We start from the raw sequence: 17349 nt of genomic DNA, 5'->3' as shown, positions 1-17349 counted from the left end.
CAGTTTGTTCGTGAATGTTTTTTTAAGGATTCAAAAAGAAAAAAGAAAAAAAAAGTGTGGACACTAATTCACTGTGTCAGCCCAGCGGGGATTCAGGTAACACTGCAGTGCAGAAAGCCTACTGCTTCAGCTCCTGGTGTGTGCATAACAGATGTTGTGCATTTTGTCTCCGCACAGGCCTTTTTTGTGAAGGACTACATTATGAATCATCCCGAGGATGGGGAGAAGATCGGGCGACTGAGAGAGCTCATGTTTGAACAGGTTTGTAATAGGAGTTAAAAACAAAATGTATACATTCACGATGAATCTGAAATACTATAAAACGATTTGTTTTCACAAATTGTTCTTGTTAAAAAGTCATTTAATAATGTGAAAAAGCAAAACCATTAACTTTAAGATTTATTCCAACTGTGCAACTTCGCAACAAATCAGCTAATATTTAGCGTTTAACAGAGGTGAAAGAGTTGTTTCATTTGGAATTAATTTACCTTCAGATGTTGTCCAAGACATAAACCAGCTTTCGTCTTGCAGGCACATATTCTGGAGTATGGCCTCGCCGTGCACGAGAAATTTGTTCCTCAGGATATGAGACCTCTCCACAAGAAGTTAGTGGACCAGTTTCATTTGATGAAATCCAGTCTGGGCATACAGGTAGGCAAGAGGCCATGTTTGTGATCGTTGACATCTCATGATGCTGCATTTTAAAGGGTGCGTTTCAAAATTTGCACATTTCAGATTTAATGAGGGATTCAAAATTCAAGTTCAACAGAAGTTATTTCAGTTAATGACCATAAATCACGTATTAGGAAGATTAAAACAATCCCACTTGCGTAACATCATTCTCCTCAAATCATTAACTGAAGTCTTAAAGAGAAACACACGCTGTATGTGCCGACCGAAACCGACCGCTGTGTTCAGACTTCCGAGTGAATGACCCCTTCAGTCCTCCGAGGAGAAAGCTTCAGCTCATTAAACACACTTCCTTCATCTGCATTTGTGTGTATTTTATTTACAGACCTCATGCTGGCATGAAGAAGCATTTAATTATGTGCACTTCTTCTTCTTCAATTTGAAACTGCAGGAGTTTCCGGCTTATGTGCGCGCAAGCCCAGTGCACTTCACCAACGGGAGCCCACGTACGTGCAGAAACTCTGTGCCCAACATCATTAGCCCAGACGGTGGCAGAGGGGTTGCCAGGCGAAGGTAACAACCTTCTTTTTTGTTGTGTTTTGTTTTTCTGTTTAGTTAAGAAAAGATCTGTCTTTTGTCTGATTCAATTGTGTCTCTCTTTAGTTTATTTTTTTTATTGAAAGAACACAATGTCACTTACTATTTCTTTATATTATAGTAGAGATCAAAAACATCAAAAAAAGGAATGTTCACTTCAGTCACAGGATATTTTTTTTAAATTCCTTCATATTGTCTAACCTTCCTGCGCTGCCCTTCACTGCAGACCTCAGTCTTGATCTTACTTCCTTTTATTATTTTACTTTCTTGAGTCCGCACCTCACCTCAAACACCAGACTCTGTTCCTTTGCTCTCTTCTTTTCTTCTTCTGTTCTTTACCGGTGTGGCTCCATCTGGGCATACAATAGGTGGGGGCGGCTTGGCTGGCACCCACAGGGATATGTCTGCGTGGCTGCTGCTAGGCCAGCAGGCAGACTGTGCGCATATGTGTGTTCCTGCGTGTGCGTGTCTTTTTTGATGTGTTCAGTGACCCTGCCACTCTGTCTACCTGCGACATTCCGCCTCCACAGTCTGATCCCAGAGGGGCACAGCCACACAGAAAAATTCAGACGCACACATCGCGGCAATCTCCCAGTGACATTTCACATTTTGCTTATTGAGTCTTGATTTCTTTTTTTTGTGCTCTGTTTGACAACACAAAACCAGGTTACATCTTCTTGGTAAAGATTTCTGTTTTAACCTTCCTTTTGTGTTTGTTCTCTAACCTTTCTTTTACCCTTTTGCTTTTTGGCAGAAATATGCTTGATGAAATGCTGTGATTCCTGCATCGATTATCATCTTCTAATCTGACATTTTCTGCCCATTTGTCTCTCTGTTTGTCTTTCTCCCCCTCCCTGCCTCCCTTTTCGTCTGTCTTTGTGCGGCTCTCACTGAATTTTCGGTGAGTCGAACCTCTTGAGAATGATGAAACATAATACCATAACCTCTCTCCCTTTCCTGAAAGAGATCATAACCGTCTCTTTATGTCTTGCTCTCACCCTCAGTCTCCTCAGCTACCCTGCGGTGAACCGCTACTCCTCGTCCTCTCTGTCATCTCAGGCCTCCAATGAAGTCAGCAACATCACAGGGCAATCGGAGAGCTCAGATGAAGTCTTCAACATGCAGGTAGTCTCCCCCCCCCCCCCTCTCTCTCTCTCTGTTATTCACAAACACATGCAAACACTTGCCAATCAACACACTCGCACCACACAAAGGCTGTTAAAGTCGTAGATTGAGTCCATATCCCAACATTTGCCCTCCTGCTCCCTACAGAATACCTTTTTAATGCCTCTCACTCTCATTTCTCTCTCCTTTCCGCCCTTTCTCTTTGTATCTTCCTCCCTGCTTGTTCAGGGCTTTGTCCGGCCAAGCAAATTGTCATGATTATATCAAATAAGGACACACTGCTTTGTGTGGTCTGTCCAGGGAGCTCGCTGGAGTTGGGCAGTAATCTAAACTAGATTTGGCCAATTCAGCTGCCGACAACTCCTGGCAAGCTGTCTGCTGCACCTGGCAGGCCTGGAAATAACAGGCAGCAGAGAAAATCATGAGAGAAAAAAAAAAGCTGTTGTCAGGGATGTGACTGAACCTGTTATGATATTATTTTTGAACATCATAGCTTTTATTCCATAGATCAAGCACAATTCACTGCAAGGTGATCCTAAAGATGAGTATTATTATGGTACATTTCAATTTACAAAGTGCACTTTAACCCCCATCTTCCTGGAGACACCCTATTTTTAATTTAGCTTAGTAAACTAGTGCACAACCTTAATAAACTAATGGCAAAGCTAATATCAGCATAAACAGAGCTTTAAGATTAATTTAAGAGCTATTAGCAGAATTATACAATAATTTACAATAATAATAATTGTAATATAATAATAATTACAGATAATTTTGGGAAATATGCTTATTCCAAGGATAAGATGAGAAGATGGATACCACTGTCATATCTGTATTACAGATATGAAGCTCCAGCCATCAGCCAGTTAGCTTAGCCTTGTCGTCATTGCAAGGTTGCCAGGCAACAGGTGATGATTTCAGGAAGTCGGCACCAAGAAATAGTCCAGGTCAGGACCCCCTGGATTATACACTTTGATCTTTTTACAGATTAAACAAACAAGACATAATATGTTAGTTAGTTAGTTAATAAGTGACTTAGTGGACAGATTTTGTTACCTTTTGACAGAGCCAGGCTAGCCATTTCCCCCTGTTTAAAGTCTTATGCTAAGCTAAGCTAACTTAATTGGCTGCTGGCATCAGATTTACTGTACAGACATGAGAGTGGTATCGATCTCCTCATCTGACTCTCGGAATGAAAGCAAACAAGTGAATTTTGCAAAATGTCTAACTATTCCTTTAATAGGTAACTTGTATTTTGCTGTTTTTTCTTCAGTTATCTTTAACCGTCATTAACTTGTTAAGTCCTTTTTTTAAGCAACGTTCTGCTTTACAGTTGCTCTGTTTCATATAACATTACAGTCATTTTTCTAGTTTTGGATGAATATGAATATATAAAATAAGCTCATAAACTTCATAATAATGATGTAATTATTGTTATCATTGTCATCCCACCTATAGCCCAGTCCGTCTACCTCGAGCCTCAGCTCCAACCATTCTGCCTCCCCCAACGTCACCAGCTCAGCCCCTTCCAGTGCCAGAGGTGAGACTGCAGGATTTTAGAATTCAATATACTGTTGTTGGCTTTTAGCTGATATTTCAATCCAGAGGGACTCACACGTAGGAAGCAGACAGGGGTTCAGCAAGACACACTGAACATGGGGACTAAACCTTTGACCTTTCAGTGACACGATGTTCTTTCAAGACAGCGCAGCGTCCTGTTCGCTGAGGTGAGCGAGGTTAGACTAGACAGCTAGGGATACATGAAGGAGAGGGAGCAAAAAAAATAAAAAAAATAAAGTAAGAACAATGAGGAGGGAGGGTTGAAAGGAAAGTCAGAGACTGAATAGAGAATTGAAAATAGAGAGAATACACAATTAGCTGAGATGAAAAATGAAATTGGCCAAGACGTGGAGACAAATGCTGCTAAAAGAAACATTGGAGCCGGTGAAAATGCAAGACGGAGCAAGAACAAGTAAGAAATGATTACAGCTCTGTGGAGTATCCCTCTTGGACTTCAATACAATCTCCAAGTCCAGCCCTGGCCTCTGCTATCCAAGCCTCCACTACAGTGAAGTGTGAATTTCTAATGCTTTTCTCTCGCTGCCCTCTTATCTCACTTTGCTGAAATGTACAAACGCCTTTCTGCCTGACCCACATCATAAAAAGTAAGAATATATGAAGACGTTTATGGAAGCGTATACACTCCCCTTTGGCAAGCTGCTGGCAGCGGGCGGTGCCCTTATAAAAGTGGCCTCTGTCTACCCATAAAGCCTGCAGAGAATTATTGCTCGTGTGGTCTTATCTGAATGAGAGCCAGCGATGGGTATCTCATCCTCATATGATAGCCTTCCAAGTGCTATCACATTCGCTAATGGATCGAGATCCATATAGTAAGCTAATGTCACATATGGGGTGTGAGGGTTTCAGTATTTGCATACGTGTGTTACATATGTTTCTGTGTCGAGGTTCAGCACGTGCCGCTCTCGTGATTGTCAAGTCTTAACAGAGAGAGGGGAGGGAGGGAGTGGGGTTGAAGGAGGTAGAGGTGTATGTGTGTGGGGGGGGGGGGGGGGGGGGGGGTTGGGGCAGGCCATTTATCATTTTGTGGAGGTAGTGAGGCTGAAAAAATGGTAGAGGCTTGGAAGGAGAGAGAGAGAAAGAGAGATCGGCCTTTCCTGATCGCCAGTATTTGTGGGTAATACTCTAACACCTTGCTGCTGCTTGGTCCCTCGTGTCGGCACGTGCACAGTCTGTGTGTGTTACTGCTCTAACATCTCATACCATCCATTCCAGGTTCACCCCAGATGGCAGAGAAACACAAGCATTCCAGAGAAAACGCCTGCCTGTCTCCACGAGAGAGACCGGTCAGCGCCATCTTCCCCAACCCCCTGGACCCTGCACAGGTTAACACACACACACACACACACACACACACACACACACACACATACCATCTATGCACACACTTAAGGGTGGGCGGTATAACCTGTACAAATTCATTCACTGAACCAATAATGAAGATAATTGATGCCTCTATTAAAAAAGGGAAGTTTCCCAAGGACTGGAAGTCAGCCATCGTTGTGCCAGTTCATAAATCAGGAGACCCGACTGATGTGAGCAATTACAGACCTATTAGCATTTTACCCGTCATTTACAAAATCGCAGGGAAATGTGTTGCTGAACAGCTGACCACTCATCTCAACAGTAGCCCTTACACATTGCAATTTGGTTTTTGAGCCAGCCATTCCACTGAGACAGCAAATTGCCTCTCCTTGGAGAATGTCAAACTAAAAATGCACAAAGGAGGTGTTGTTGGGGCCGTATTTTTAGACTTAAAGGAGGCATTTGATACTGTCAACAACCAAATACTCATCTGTAAACGAGCAAATTTGAATTCCTCCTAACATCCGTCCTGTCTTGGAGGCAAAGTTCAGTAGGTAATGTGGCACGCAGACTGTCTGTGGAAGTCGAAGGATTCTATTAATTATAATAAGAACTGTGTGGTGCATGATGGATATGGCATAGCGAGTTGAAGGATCCTCTACTGTATCTGTATTTGCATAAAAATGACTCAACCTCAACCTTATGCAAATGATTCTGTCCAGCGCAGCGCACCTGGCTCACGAAACTCAGATCAAACTATCAAACTAGGCAGTTCTGATCAAATATGAATCAAGATTCTGTTACTGCCCAAACCAGGCACCACCCAGCTTGCAGTACGTCTATCCAGTCAACTGCAGTGTTTCTGTGGTAAGCTATGTCATTTCATTAAAACGTCTTTCGTTTAAAACTGCAAACAGCAGGTAAAAGCTAAAGATGCCGAACCTGAAGTTTAAAACAATTAACTTTTGGATTCTGGGTCAATTTTGGATGAATTCAGCAACTATGGTACTATAACTTGTTATAGCTCCTCTTCTCCATAACAAAGGCAGCTGAGACTCATTGATATTGTAGTATTGAAAGCCAACCATAATGCTAAACTGACAGACAAAACTCAAAAACCTTCTCAGTTAAAATTTGAACTGTGGCCACAAAATAAATCTATAGGATCATAATAAACAGGAAAGTTCTGTGTTTCCATGTTAAATAGCATTGAGGATATCGTTAAAAGAAAAAAATAAAAGGTGGCTGTGATGTAAAGACAAATTGAAAAGTGGGTCTATATTTTTGAAACGCTGCTCTTTGCAGGCATATTTGTCCAACAGTGCAGCCGCTCATAAGGTGCGTACTGGGGCAGAAAACAAGGTCACCTTTGTATTGTGCAATATATCTCAATGGAAGAATTTTGACTTAGAGGGGGAAAAATTTGCCTCCGGGACGAGGTCACATGCCACAAGGCATTTTTTCCTGTAGTTTAGAATAGCAGTTTTTCAAGAATGGTAGATGTTTTATTAAAGTTGGCCTTCAGACAGACAGTCTAGCATTGCTTCATTTTCACAATGAAAAAAACATTCCAGTACAACAAACTAACTGTAATGTTGCCAGAATAACAAGAGCCACCAAGAACAACATAGTTCCTGCTCCAGCTGAAGGGCAGCACATAATGCAATCACACACTCCATCCTCGGTGACAAAGCCACTGTAACAGAAAAGTGTTGGCTTCTCATGGCCATTCATCTCTTAACGGCCGGTGCTGATGCTGCTGCTGGCACCGCTCACCTGTTTTTCTTTACCCTGTTTGTGCTGTGATGTTGTGTTTGAATCAAAAGAGTCGTTTTAAGTCTGCAGGTGAACAGATGTTGGGAGGCCACACATTTTTTTTTCCAACCTGACAGCAGCGGCTATTAGGTATTAGCTGGTAATGGAATATTGATTATCAGAAGCATCGATCACTTTACTGTAATTAGAGCAAAAGGGTACGACGTCCTCCACTTCTACAAACACGGAGACATAAAAGCTTTTACACAGTAAACACTCTTTCTCTTTGGCTCTGCCTATCTGCTGTTCCTTGTTACATACTGCTCAACCCCACACACACTCCCGCACGCGACACATATTGTTGTCTCAGATACACTGTGCCATGCTGTAGGTTTTGACAGTAAACTTGAACTATTTGTTCCTTGTGCAGAGAGCTCCTCCTCATCAGATAGGCGATACCACTTTACCACGGAGTGACCCCAACCTCTCAGCACCAGACAAAGGTAAAATACTGTATTAAGCATATTCTGTCATACACTCTCATACACTCACTAAAAAAAGCCTTGAAATAAACACTCACCTTTCAGGGAATCCCCTCCAGTAGAATAATAATGCCAACATGGGAAGGCACACTTTATTAAACCTTCTCTAAAGTGTAAAATTTAAAATATTTTTATTGTTTCATGTGTCTGTTATTGTTGCTTAAAAGGGCATTCCTCTCCCGTTATTCAAGAGTTCTCTCTGGAGCAGTAACAGGCAGCTTCTCTATTACTCATTGATGCTTACACAAGCATCCAGGGTGGCAGTCATCTGTCCAGACATGCAGTGTGTGTGACAGTTTGACCACAGCGTGAATGGAGGCATCTGTCTTCACGCAGCTGCTTCAGGGAGCATTACCTCCTCAGAATGCGCACACACACATAAATGCCTTCACACACACACATGCTGGGCTCCCATTTTCCTCCGATTCCTAACCAGCCACACCGCCTAGTTTACAGTTTTTCATCATCCCAGAAGAGTAATAAAACGACAGGTACAGCTCCTGCATCACTGATGGACATGTGTGACATTCATATGTATGAATGCATCTCTTAGTGAAGCCCCCATGTTGTCATTTTGCTCAGCATAATCAAGGGAAGATGCATATTTCTCACAAAAATATGCCTGTGAATTGTGACTGAAAGTTGACCCCCCTCATGTGTAATTTAAAAGAAAACCTGAGCATTTGATTGCTTTTCTCTGAACTGTAACAAAACTCTGAGTATACAGTGAACATGTGAAATGTATTTCCTTTCATCTGTGCTGCTCATTGCTACAAAAAAAAAAAAATAGAGCAGCGTTCAGAACAGTTTGTGAAATAATTAGAGGAGTGTGGATGTGATAACTTCCTTGTGACTCACAAATAAGCACACCTTTCCATGTGTGATCTGTAAATAATGCAGTGAGAGATAGATGAACTGCAACAGTATGGTAACTTGTCGCTTTTATGCATATGACGAAAAGTGCAAGAATTTACACGAAACCTGTGATTGTATGGAAGTGTAGTTTGTCACATCTTTTGTCTTGAACTGTTAATTATGACTCCAGATACCAAATATAGAGTGTTGTTAAGAAATGATGCTCACTAGACTCTAGTTTGCCACATAAGAAAGAAAAACAGCCTTTTGTCCCCATTTGTGTATCAGGCTTCCACAATGTTCTGTGACATGAACGTGATTACATTTCTTTTTTTAGTGAAATATCAGCACATGAAGTAGCTCCTTGACTTGAAGTAGCCACTTAACAGCAAAGTTTTGATTGAATGTGACCTAAAAACAACACAAGGACAATCAGAGATTACTAACAAAAGTCAGTAAGTCAGTGAAAATGTAGAAGTTTATTTATATTTTAAAGTTTAATCCTGTTGATATGAAATATTTATTCCGATTAAGTTATTACCCTACTCTCACACCAAATGTGGCATTGCACAGAGGAAGACCTTTTTTATTCTATTTTCTCTCTCTAGTCACGGCTTTTTCCCCCACAGCAACTACAACACTAAGACTAAATAAAAAGTAATCGTTGAAAACAAATCTCTGATAAAAAGAATTAAATTTTTTATCAGTGAATAAAAACTAAATGATAATGTGAAAGGCGACTTAATGGAAATATGAACTAATTGATGCGAAAAATGAACTGACAGACCTGTTGTACTAACATCTTGCATATCAATGATGTGTCTCTGCTGGAAATGTTCACTGATGTCAATGTTTCGTGGAAGGAAAAGATTAACAGATTTATTAACTGAATTTACAATCCCTCTGAAAACAAAGACAACAAAACAGCTGGGACATATCACACATGAAAGACTGAGACAAACCCCAACATGCTGACCTGACGCGCCAGATGGTTTATTACACAGAACCATCTGAGATAACGTCCTTAGAAACTGATTGGAAAAGGGCAGGCACTTTCAAAAAATACTTGGCAGATGATTGGATGAACCATCTGTCTATCACCGTCTATCACAGACTATCACTACTCACTGTCATCACACCTAAACCATGCCCGTAGCTGCCAGTAGTTCTAGGATGCTGATTGGTCCAAATCACTAGTGGTTCGGCTACAAGCGCCCAACTTAAAGCCTGACAAGATGGATTCTCACATGATCTCGTGAATCCAGCTGCCTCACAATGTAACCAACATGCTTAGAAGACATAAATATATAACATACACATATAACATAAAAATTAATGAAACTAGACTAAAAATAACAATGATGAAATAACTAAGATGTGGCTAAAACTAGAGCTGCAACTGTTAGTCGATTAATCAATTAGTTAATTGACAGAAAATTAATCTGCAACTATTTTGATAATTGATTAATCATTTTGAGTCATTTTTTAATTTTATTTAGCCTTCTATGATAATAAACTAAATATCTTTAGCTTTAACTGTTGGTCGGGACAAAAAGAAGACATTTGAGGACTTCACGTTGGGCTTTGGTAAACGGTGATCAATGTTTTTGGACATTGCATAGAGTAAATGAGTAATCTATTAATTGAGAAAATAATCAAATGACTAATCAATAATGAAAATAATTGTTAGTTGCAGCCCTGACTAAAACTAATATACATTTTTGTCCAAAGACTAAAACTGAATCAAATAAAGAGATTTACACTGGGCTGCGCTCCCCTGACCTGCTGTGTGAGTTTTGTGGCCAACTAAAATGAACTCTGACCCTTAATAAGCTGACCTCCACAATGCATGTCCATTAACAATCCAGCAATGATGGCTGCGATGTAACTCTGCGATGCAACTTGGACTAGGGTAAAAAAAATCAAAAGAGTGACAGAAAATAGCAGAACGGGGGATACCAGGTTGAAAAAATATTTTTGTGATTCTTGGCATTTACTGGAGGGTAATGCTTTACACACAGTAAGGCACTTCATTCTACATTGCACAAACTAGGTGCACTTGCACATTTGGTGTGAAACAGGCTTTACTGCAGTTTGACTCTGAAATCCAGAATGTGATCTTAATAAATGACTATGAACTGATCATTCTCACTATGTTATGTATACTGTATGTTACACCATTCATCTAAAACGTGCATAATTCCACATCGTGTTTTCACTGTGTTCTCCATGTTGTCTTGTGTTATCCCATAACCTGTTGAGTGACTTGAGATGTTTCTGTGTACTGTAAGTGAGACCCACACCCAGTAGCTGGAGCCTAGACAGTGTCAAAGAGGGCGCGCCATCCTTCTCTGACTCTGTTGGCAAATTGCTATGCCCTCCTGTACCTCCTAGGCCACCATACTCAGGTAAACTGGCCAATCACAGTGAATCCTCTTAATGAAGAATGGTACTAATCTTCCACTCCAACTTTTGACACCTTCTTCTTCTTCTTACTGCGGCGTTTTCCATCTGAGGCTCTCAGCTACTGATTCTCTGCTCTTTATATCATCCACATACATACTGATGCCAGAATCTTCTTTACTAACCGGCTTGAAATGCTGATATTTTCTGGTATGAGATGTGATAGCTCCAATTGAAATTCAAGACAATTCCCAGATTTGTATTTTTTCCTTCAGTCCCGTAGAGAAATGCTTGCCATTACATTTCAACAACAGTTTTTTCCACCACCAAACTCAAACTCTGTTTTAGTTATTTACTTATTTACAGATGCAACAGACTTGACTTATTCCCCAGTGCTGTCTGATGTATTGCACTGCCCAGCAGCGTAATAAGCAGATGGAGTGTTTTTTTGTTTTTTTTCCCCCTTCTTTTTCTGCCCTGGTTGCATAGGACAGTAACAGCTGTTGGATGTAGAAACAGCTTAAGGCAGCCTAAAGAACCTGCAGAACATCAGCGCTTATTTGATTCATTGATGCTTAAAGCCACTGGCCCCCTCAGCTCCACGTGTGTATGTTTGCGTGACTCATGCTGTGTCATCCTGGTGAATGGAAGAAAACGAATCCACTAATTTGAATTTGCCCTCTTTTCTTCTCCCTCTCTCTCTCTCTCTCACTTTCTTTCATCTGGCTGTCAGCAGGCTCCTCAGCTAAAAACATGAGGTCGCAGTCCCCTGCCCCCATGTCCAGATCGCCGCAAAAGGTTAGTTCCATCTGTGTTATTCACTCCCTCTGTCTGTTTGTGCACCGGTTAGAGTTTTGGGCTTTTTTTAGTTTCTCTTTCTTTGCCTGAGACAGCCTGACCTTGCTCAGTGACAGCCTCAGGCTTTCATCCTGCACCGCTAACGTCTTACCGGCCAGCTCCAGGGTCTTTATCCTACTCTGTGTCAACTCAAGACTGGGGAGCTTTGCATTACTGCTCAGTGAAGCTGCTAACTGCTCCAGAGCTGCAGATTTTGTAGTTTTACGACTTAGCTGTCCCAAAGAAGACTCAAAACAGGACTGGCTGGAGGGCATTTATCGTGTTAGTTAAATACACACCTGGTAGACGCCAACTGTTGTCCACTGTGAGAGGATATCACCTGGCCTGCTTTCCAAAAACATGCAAAACAAGATGGATTTATTCAACTTCACTACATGTACTTGACAGTGAATTTGAATTTCAAAGTGAATGTTCCTTTCAGCAGCTCTCAACTGAGATGTTGAAACAACTTTTTAATATCTGACCTCGAGTGTTTTTCTGTTTGTCTACAGATAAACTGATTATTCTCACTTTGTCTCCAAGCACTGATTTATTGCTAACGAGCCTCTTTAGTAGTTAATAACAGTCTGCATAAGCAAAAGAGGTCCAGCAAAGGTTAACTAAGCGTCAAGTAAGCTCTTAATGAGGGTAAAAAGTTTGAAACTTTGGTGAATCAAGGCTTGTCTCATGCTGACTGTTTTCTTCTTTGTGGGCTTGTCACAAGCAACAGTGCTAAGCTTCCAGCTTTGTTGCGGGTGTGATGTCTTCTTACATGTGACAACTACCAAGGATGTTTGTGTGTGGTCTGTGTTTGTATGTGTGTATGTGTGTGTGTGTGTGTGTGTGTGTGTGTGTGAGGCAAAGAGAGAGAACAAGTCTGGAGACCAAAGTGTGAGTGACAGCTTGGCACTCAGCATGCTCTGTCAATCAGATTTGTGTGCGTGTTTGTGTGTGTGCACGTTCCTTGTCAGTGCTATGGCAATAGAAGAGGCCCGGAGTGAGGTACCAAGCTGCCCATCACAGCACAGCCAGCGACTGGTCCTCAGTGGACCTCCAGAAGGTCCCATCGTCTGGCACATGATTGCACACGCGCCGAGCACACACATTACTCAAAGCAACCAGGGGCCCATTACCAGACCACAAACCCCAGCACAGTAGTGAACCTGCAGAAAACACATGGTGCCAGTCTGACAGGGCAGCAGTTACTCATCTCCAGAGGTAGAAATGATATTTAGTAGTAGCCTCTGTGTGGAAAACTGGGTCAGGAGTTAAAGCTGCTTGGCACCATTTGATTAAATCTACCAATTTTCATCATGCTGGCACCAAATGTGAAAAGGTTTATCTAGTCGTGCATGTCAAATGGATACCTTTTTGTGCATGCCCCTTGTAGCATGAACAGTACAACCTTACAGATCAATTGTATACTCCACTAGATCCAATTAAGTTTTAGTAGATATAATAACACAATGGTGTAATTGCTTAGAAAAACATTTTGATGAGTGATCGGATTTTTGAAGGGGGAAGTGCAGCATATTGTGTTTTTTCATCTCGGTGCACAATAACAGTTGATGGAGTGGAAAAACCTGCCCTCTCAATCTGTTCACTGACTGTTTTTAGTATTTATTGTTGCTGTATGGCTTTGTCAGCACACGTGTTGGAGATAACAGAACAAGGGATTCATACAGTATGGTAGTAGCATAAGCATAGTACCATTTTATTGTGATTCTTTAAAAAATGTCAAAATACAATCTTAAGTAATGGTACCCAAACAACATGTTTTGTTCATTCTTTATACTAGTGGTTCCTAACTTGTGAGTCGTGACCCCCCCCAAAGGGTCCAAATATTAATCTGAGTGGATCACAGAAAAAAAGATTCTGTTACATAAAGTTGTTGTTTTTTTCCTGACTTCACTGAAATTTTTGGCTTTTTTCTTGTGAAATACTTTCTACATTCACCACTTCAATCCTTCATATAAAACAACTTAAACAGCAAAATCCCTCTTTTGTTGAACTAATTGGTAGAAACTGCTTCAGGGCTGTTAAAAACAATTATTTTAATTATCACTTAATCTACCAATCATTTTCTTACTTAATTGATTAATTGTATTGTCTAAGAAAAGAAAAACAAAAGAAAAGAAAAAAGGCCCATCAGATTTTCCTAGAGCCTTCAAATTGCTTGCTATGTCTGACCAACATCCAAAACAAACATAAAATATAATCGGCTTATTGCACAAAAGACTATGAAAAGCAGAAAATTGTTTCAACAGGTATTGTTTGGCATTTATGCTAGAAAATGACTTAAATAATAACATCAGGCTGAAAATCAGTTCTACTCCACTCTCTAGTTGAACATTTCAAGTCCATTTTACCTCTGACCACACCAAGCAGTGATGTCATAGTGTACTGACACACCCTGTAGTACACCTCTGCATCATTGCAGCACGGTAAAACACTGGAGGTCAGCAAAAACAGATTTTCAGAGCATTTTAAGATGGTCTATACTTTGATTGATGATCATCGAAATAGTTGCTGATTCATTTTCTGTCAGTTAAATTATCAATTAATTGTTTCAGCTCTAAGCTACTTCTTTTCAAGGGATCATTAGCCAAAAAGGTGGTGAATCACTGGTCTATGCAATGAAAATTTAAACAAGACATGAGAAAAGGAAAGTTTATGATTTCCTGTCATTCTTTCTCTCCCTCTAGACCACAGTGCCACCTTTCACCCCTTCGCCCACCGAGTGCCAGTCTACTAGCCTGGTCTCCAACTCCCCCGTCCTGTCCGGCAGCTACAGTAGTGGCATCTCCTCCCTCAGTCGCTGCAGTGTGTCGGAGGCGTCGGGCACTGAATTACCTACAGGTGACCACCCGACCCACCCGCTGCCTCCACCCACAACCTTGCCAAACTCTGTCTCCAGCAGCTCGGACGAGCCGATCCGCAGAGAGAACAAGACACCGCCCCCTTATAGCGTGTACGAGAGGAACAACCCTCGCAGGCCTGTGCCGCTGCCCCACAGTCTCTCCATCCCCCCACAGACGGACCCCCCAGCCCTGCCACCTAAGCCTCACCAGCTCCGCACAGGCAGCATGAAGCTGGACGGAACCTCCGACCCCCGAGTCCCCAGACCAAGGCCTCTGCCCAGGAAGGTGTCCCAGCTATAGGTGCTGGTTTGGGTGGAGGGCTGAGGCTCGTGGCAGGAGGTGGAAGAAACACACTGGCGTATTTTGCACTTTTCTACTGGGCACTCACTTGTTTTTTTTGTGATCTTCAGCTTGGCATTCCTGACCTACACTCCAATAAAAGACGCAGGCCTATAGATTGACAGGCAGTCACAAAACTGAAGACACTGTCAAATAATGAAAGTCTCTTTTTGTATTTACTAGAGGGCATTGCATTGACTTTGACTTAGTCATTCCGCACTTTTAGCTCTAGTACATACAACAGGTCACCACAGTCAGTCGCAACATATGTTTACCAGAACACTCTAGAAAAACACAGTTTTGATAGATGTAATAATCTCAAATATATGTATATTGGTATATATGAGAATTGTTTTTGCCTTAAGTATTGGAAACAGAGTCTTTTATCCGTGAGTCTTGCACGTTTTTTTTTTTTTTTTGTAACCACTCTGTACATTTGTACACTGTATGGCTAAAAAAGGTGCTAGAGGCCTCGAGTATGCATTTCAGTAAAGTGTAGTAGACAAGGGTGTGTTCCCATAGTCATATCCACACATGCAATGGTACAACAAAGTCACTTAGAATTTGTATTCTAAATTTATTACCATTAAATACTCTCCACACTCAGAAGCTGCTGTTATACCTACATTTTAAGCCTGACTGTACCATGACATTTTCACTCAAAATAAAATATTTGGTAAACTTCGGCGCAGTAATGACAGCAATTTTGAGTTATTGCCACCTTAACAAACCACTCTACTGCCATGCCTTCTCTAGGATATTTAAATCAGCCTCTTACCTATCAAACAAGTGAAGATTGACCCCATCAGCAATAAAACCATGAACCGTGGACCAAACACAACTGCATATGTAGGTACAATGCATGCTTTGCTCAGAACTTGGAGTTTGCCATTGACCATTGCCATTTATGTGAACACACCCTATTCCTCCTGCATGATGTACAAGACAACCGGTCTTTAGGTGGGGGGGGGGGGGGTTACCAAGTATTGTGCCAAAGGAAAATGTGCTGTAAAGAAACTTTTTTTGGGACCTGGAATCAAGAAGCTTCGGAACTGCTCACCTGAAAAGACATTTTTAAGAGATTTGAAGAAAGAATTTTTAAAGTGATTTTAAGTTGACACCCAAAAATCCTAATTAAACTATAATCTACTGATCAGATATAACTCTAGACAAGCACAAACAAGGTTTTATCATCTGTAATATGACCAGTACTGTTATTATGAATTCTCTATTTGACAAAGCAGTAATTGGAACAAGAGTTTCACTGTCAGCAGTGACCTTAAAACGCGTGAGGACTGACACTCTATTGGAGAAATATTTACAAACTAATCATTGTCAAATATTTGTACAGCTGAGATTTGCTTTCTGTTTGAATAGAAAGATAGATATGAGTTGACAGCACTATAAAAAGTTGCCCAGTTCAACCGCATTGCTGCTGTGAAGTAAGCATTCTATGGCAGACAGATTTCACACTGTTTTGTAAAATAGAGGACATTTTGGCATAAAATAATCATCAATCTTAAATTCAGTGAAACATTTTTTGAGATGGGGTGGTGGGGGGGGGGTTAGCTTTAGTATTGTTTGTATGTTTCATTTTTGTATGGTTAATTTACTCTTTGATTTGTTGTGAATTTTGAGATTAAATATTCACATTAATCAGTACTTGAGAACCTGTAAATTATACAATGAGATTAATGTAAGTATGCCAAATATTAAATTTGTGTATTACAATTAATGTAAATATGGTGTTTTTAACAAAAATGTAGCTATAACAATTTACAGCTTTGAATGTATTGTTGAAGCAGCAAATTATTATTATAAATGTTCAAACTTTTATGGTTTTGTGAGTGTAGAAAAACAAAGGTCATGCATTATGACACCTAACACATTTACAAGTTCAATAAACTACCCTATGTAATACAAATGGATTGAACAACAGATTTCTGTTTATTAGATTTACTGTGAGCTTTTCTTCTTTTATGGCATGTTGAGGTTTCACTGAGGAAAAACACTCACCCACAACCCACATCCAGCAATGTCTCTGCCTTGGCCAAGTGCTCCAAAAAACCACATTGGGTTTGTATTGTTTGTGGGTGGGAAGCCAGTTAGGGATCATGTGGTTGTCAGTGTGTTATTAAACTCTACTAGTTGGACACATCTCTTTTTTGGTTTGGGATCTGAAGCAGATCATGTAAAGTTCAGTACACGTTGCACTGTTCAAGTGAAACCACTCACTTTAGGAGAAAATAAATAGAGGGTGACTTCATGAGCCACAAAGTAGTCTACATCTTCACCACGCTAACAGGATTTACAGGCACTAATAGGATTGGCGAACACAAAGTGAACTGATAACAATTTAAGGAAATTGCTGGTGAGTTTGTGTATTTGTAGAAGCGCATGGTGGTAAATGCGTTCAGTACCATGAAAATGTTTGCTTACAGGTGTAGTTAGGTAGCACAAGGATGAAAGATGGCTATCAAAAAAGGTGAAAGTTGGTTGCAGTTTATGTAACACTACATATA

At 40.8% G+C, this 17349-nt stretch overlaps 1 protein-coding gene across 6 annotated transcripts in view; it reads left to right on the top strand.

The window, feature by feature from the left end:
• The window catches only part of dock4b (dedicator of cytokinesis 4b), a 119919-nt gene extending 103168 nt beyond the window's left edge, over positions 1 to 16751 (top strand). The window contains exons 43-52 of one of the 6 annotated variants that reach the window (XM_067582546.1): positions 178 to 261; positions 532 to 651; positions 1082 to 1203; positions 2241 to 2352; positions 3811 to 3892; positions 5146 to 5255; positions 7421 to 7493; positions 10679 to 10795; positions 11524 to 11588; positions 14333 to 16751. In XM_067582546.1, the coding sequence (XP_067438647.1) occupies positions 178 to 261; positions 532 to 651; positions 1082 to 1203; positions 2241 to 2352; positions 3811 to 3892; positions 5146 to 5255; positions 7421 to 7493; positions 10679 to 10795; positions 11524 to 11588; positions 14333 to 14788 (1341 nt within the window). In that variant the 3' untranslated portion in view covers positions 14789 to 16751. Of the gene's footprint in view, positions 1 to 177; positions 262 to 531; positions 652 to 1081; positions 1204 to 2231; positions 2353 to 2859; positions 3789 to 3810; positions 3893 to 5145; positions 5256 to 7420; positions 7494 to 10678; positions 10796 to 11523; positions 11589 to 14332 lie in introns of those variants that run through there. The other 5 variants (XM_067582547.1, XM_067582545.1, XM_067582544.1 and 2 more) reach the window with 5 other exon arrangements.
• The last annotated feature ends 598 nt before the right edge of the window (positions 16752 to 17349 follow it).

Source organism: Thunnus thynnus, chromosome 23 (assembly GCF_963924715.1).
Source record: "Thunnus thynnus chromosome 23, fThuThy2.1, whole genome shotgun sequence".
Lineage (NCBI taxonomy): Eukaryota > Metazoa > Chordata > Actinopteri > Scombriformes > Scombridae > Thunnus > Thunnus thynnus.
Note: the sequence above shows the minus strand (reverse complement) of the source record. Positions and strands in the feature narration are given on the sequence as shown.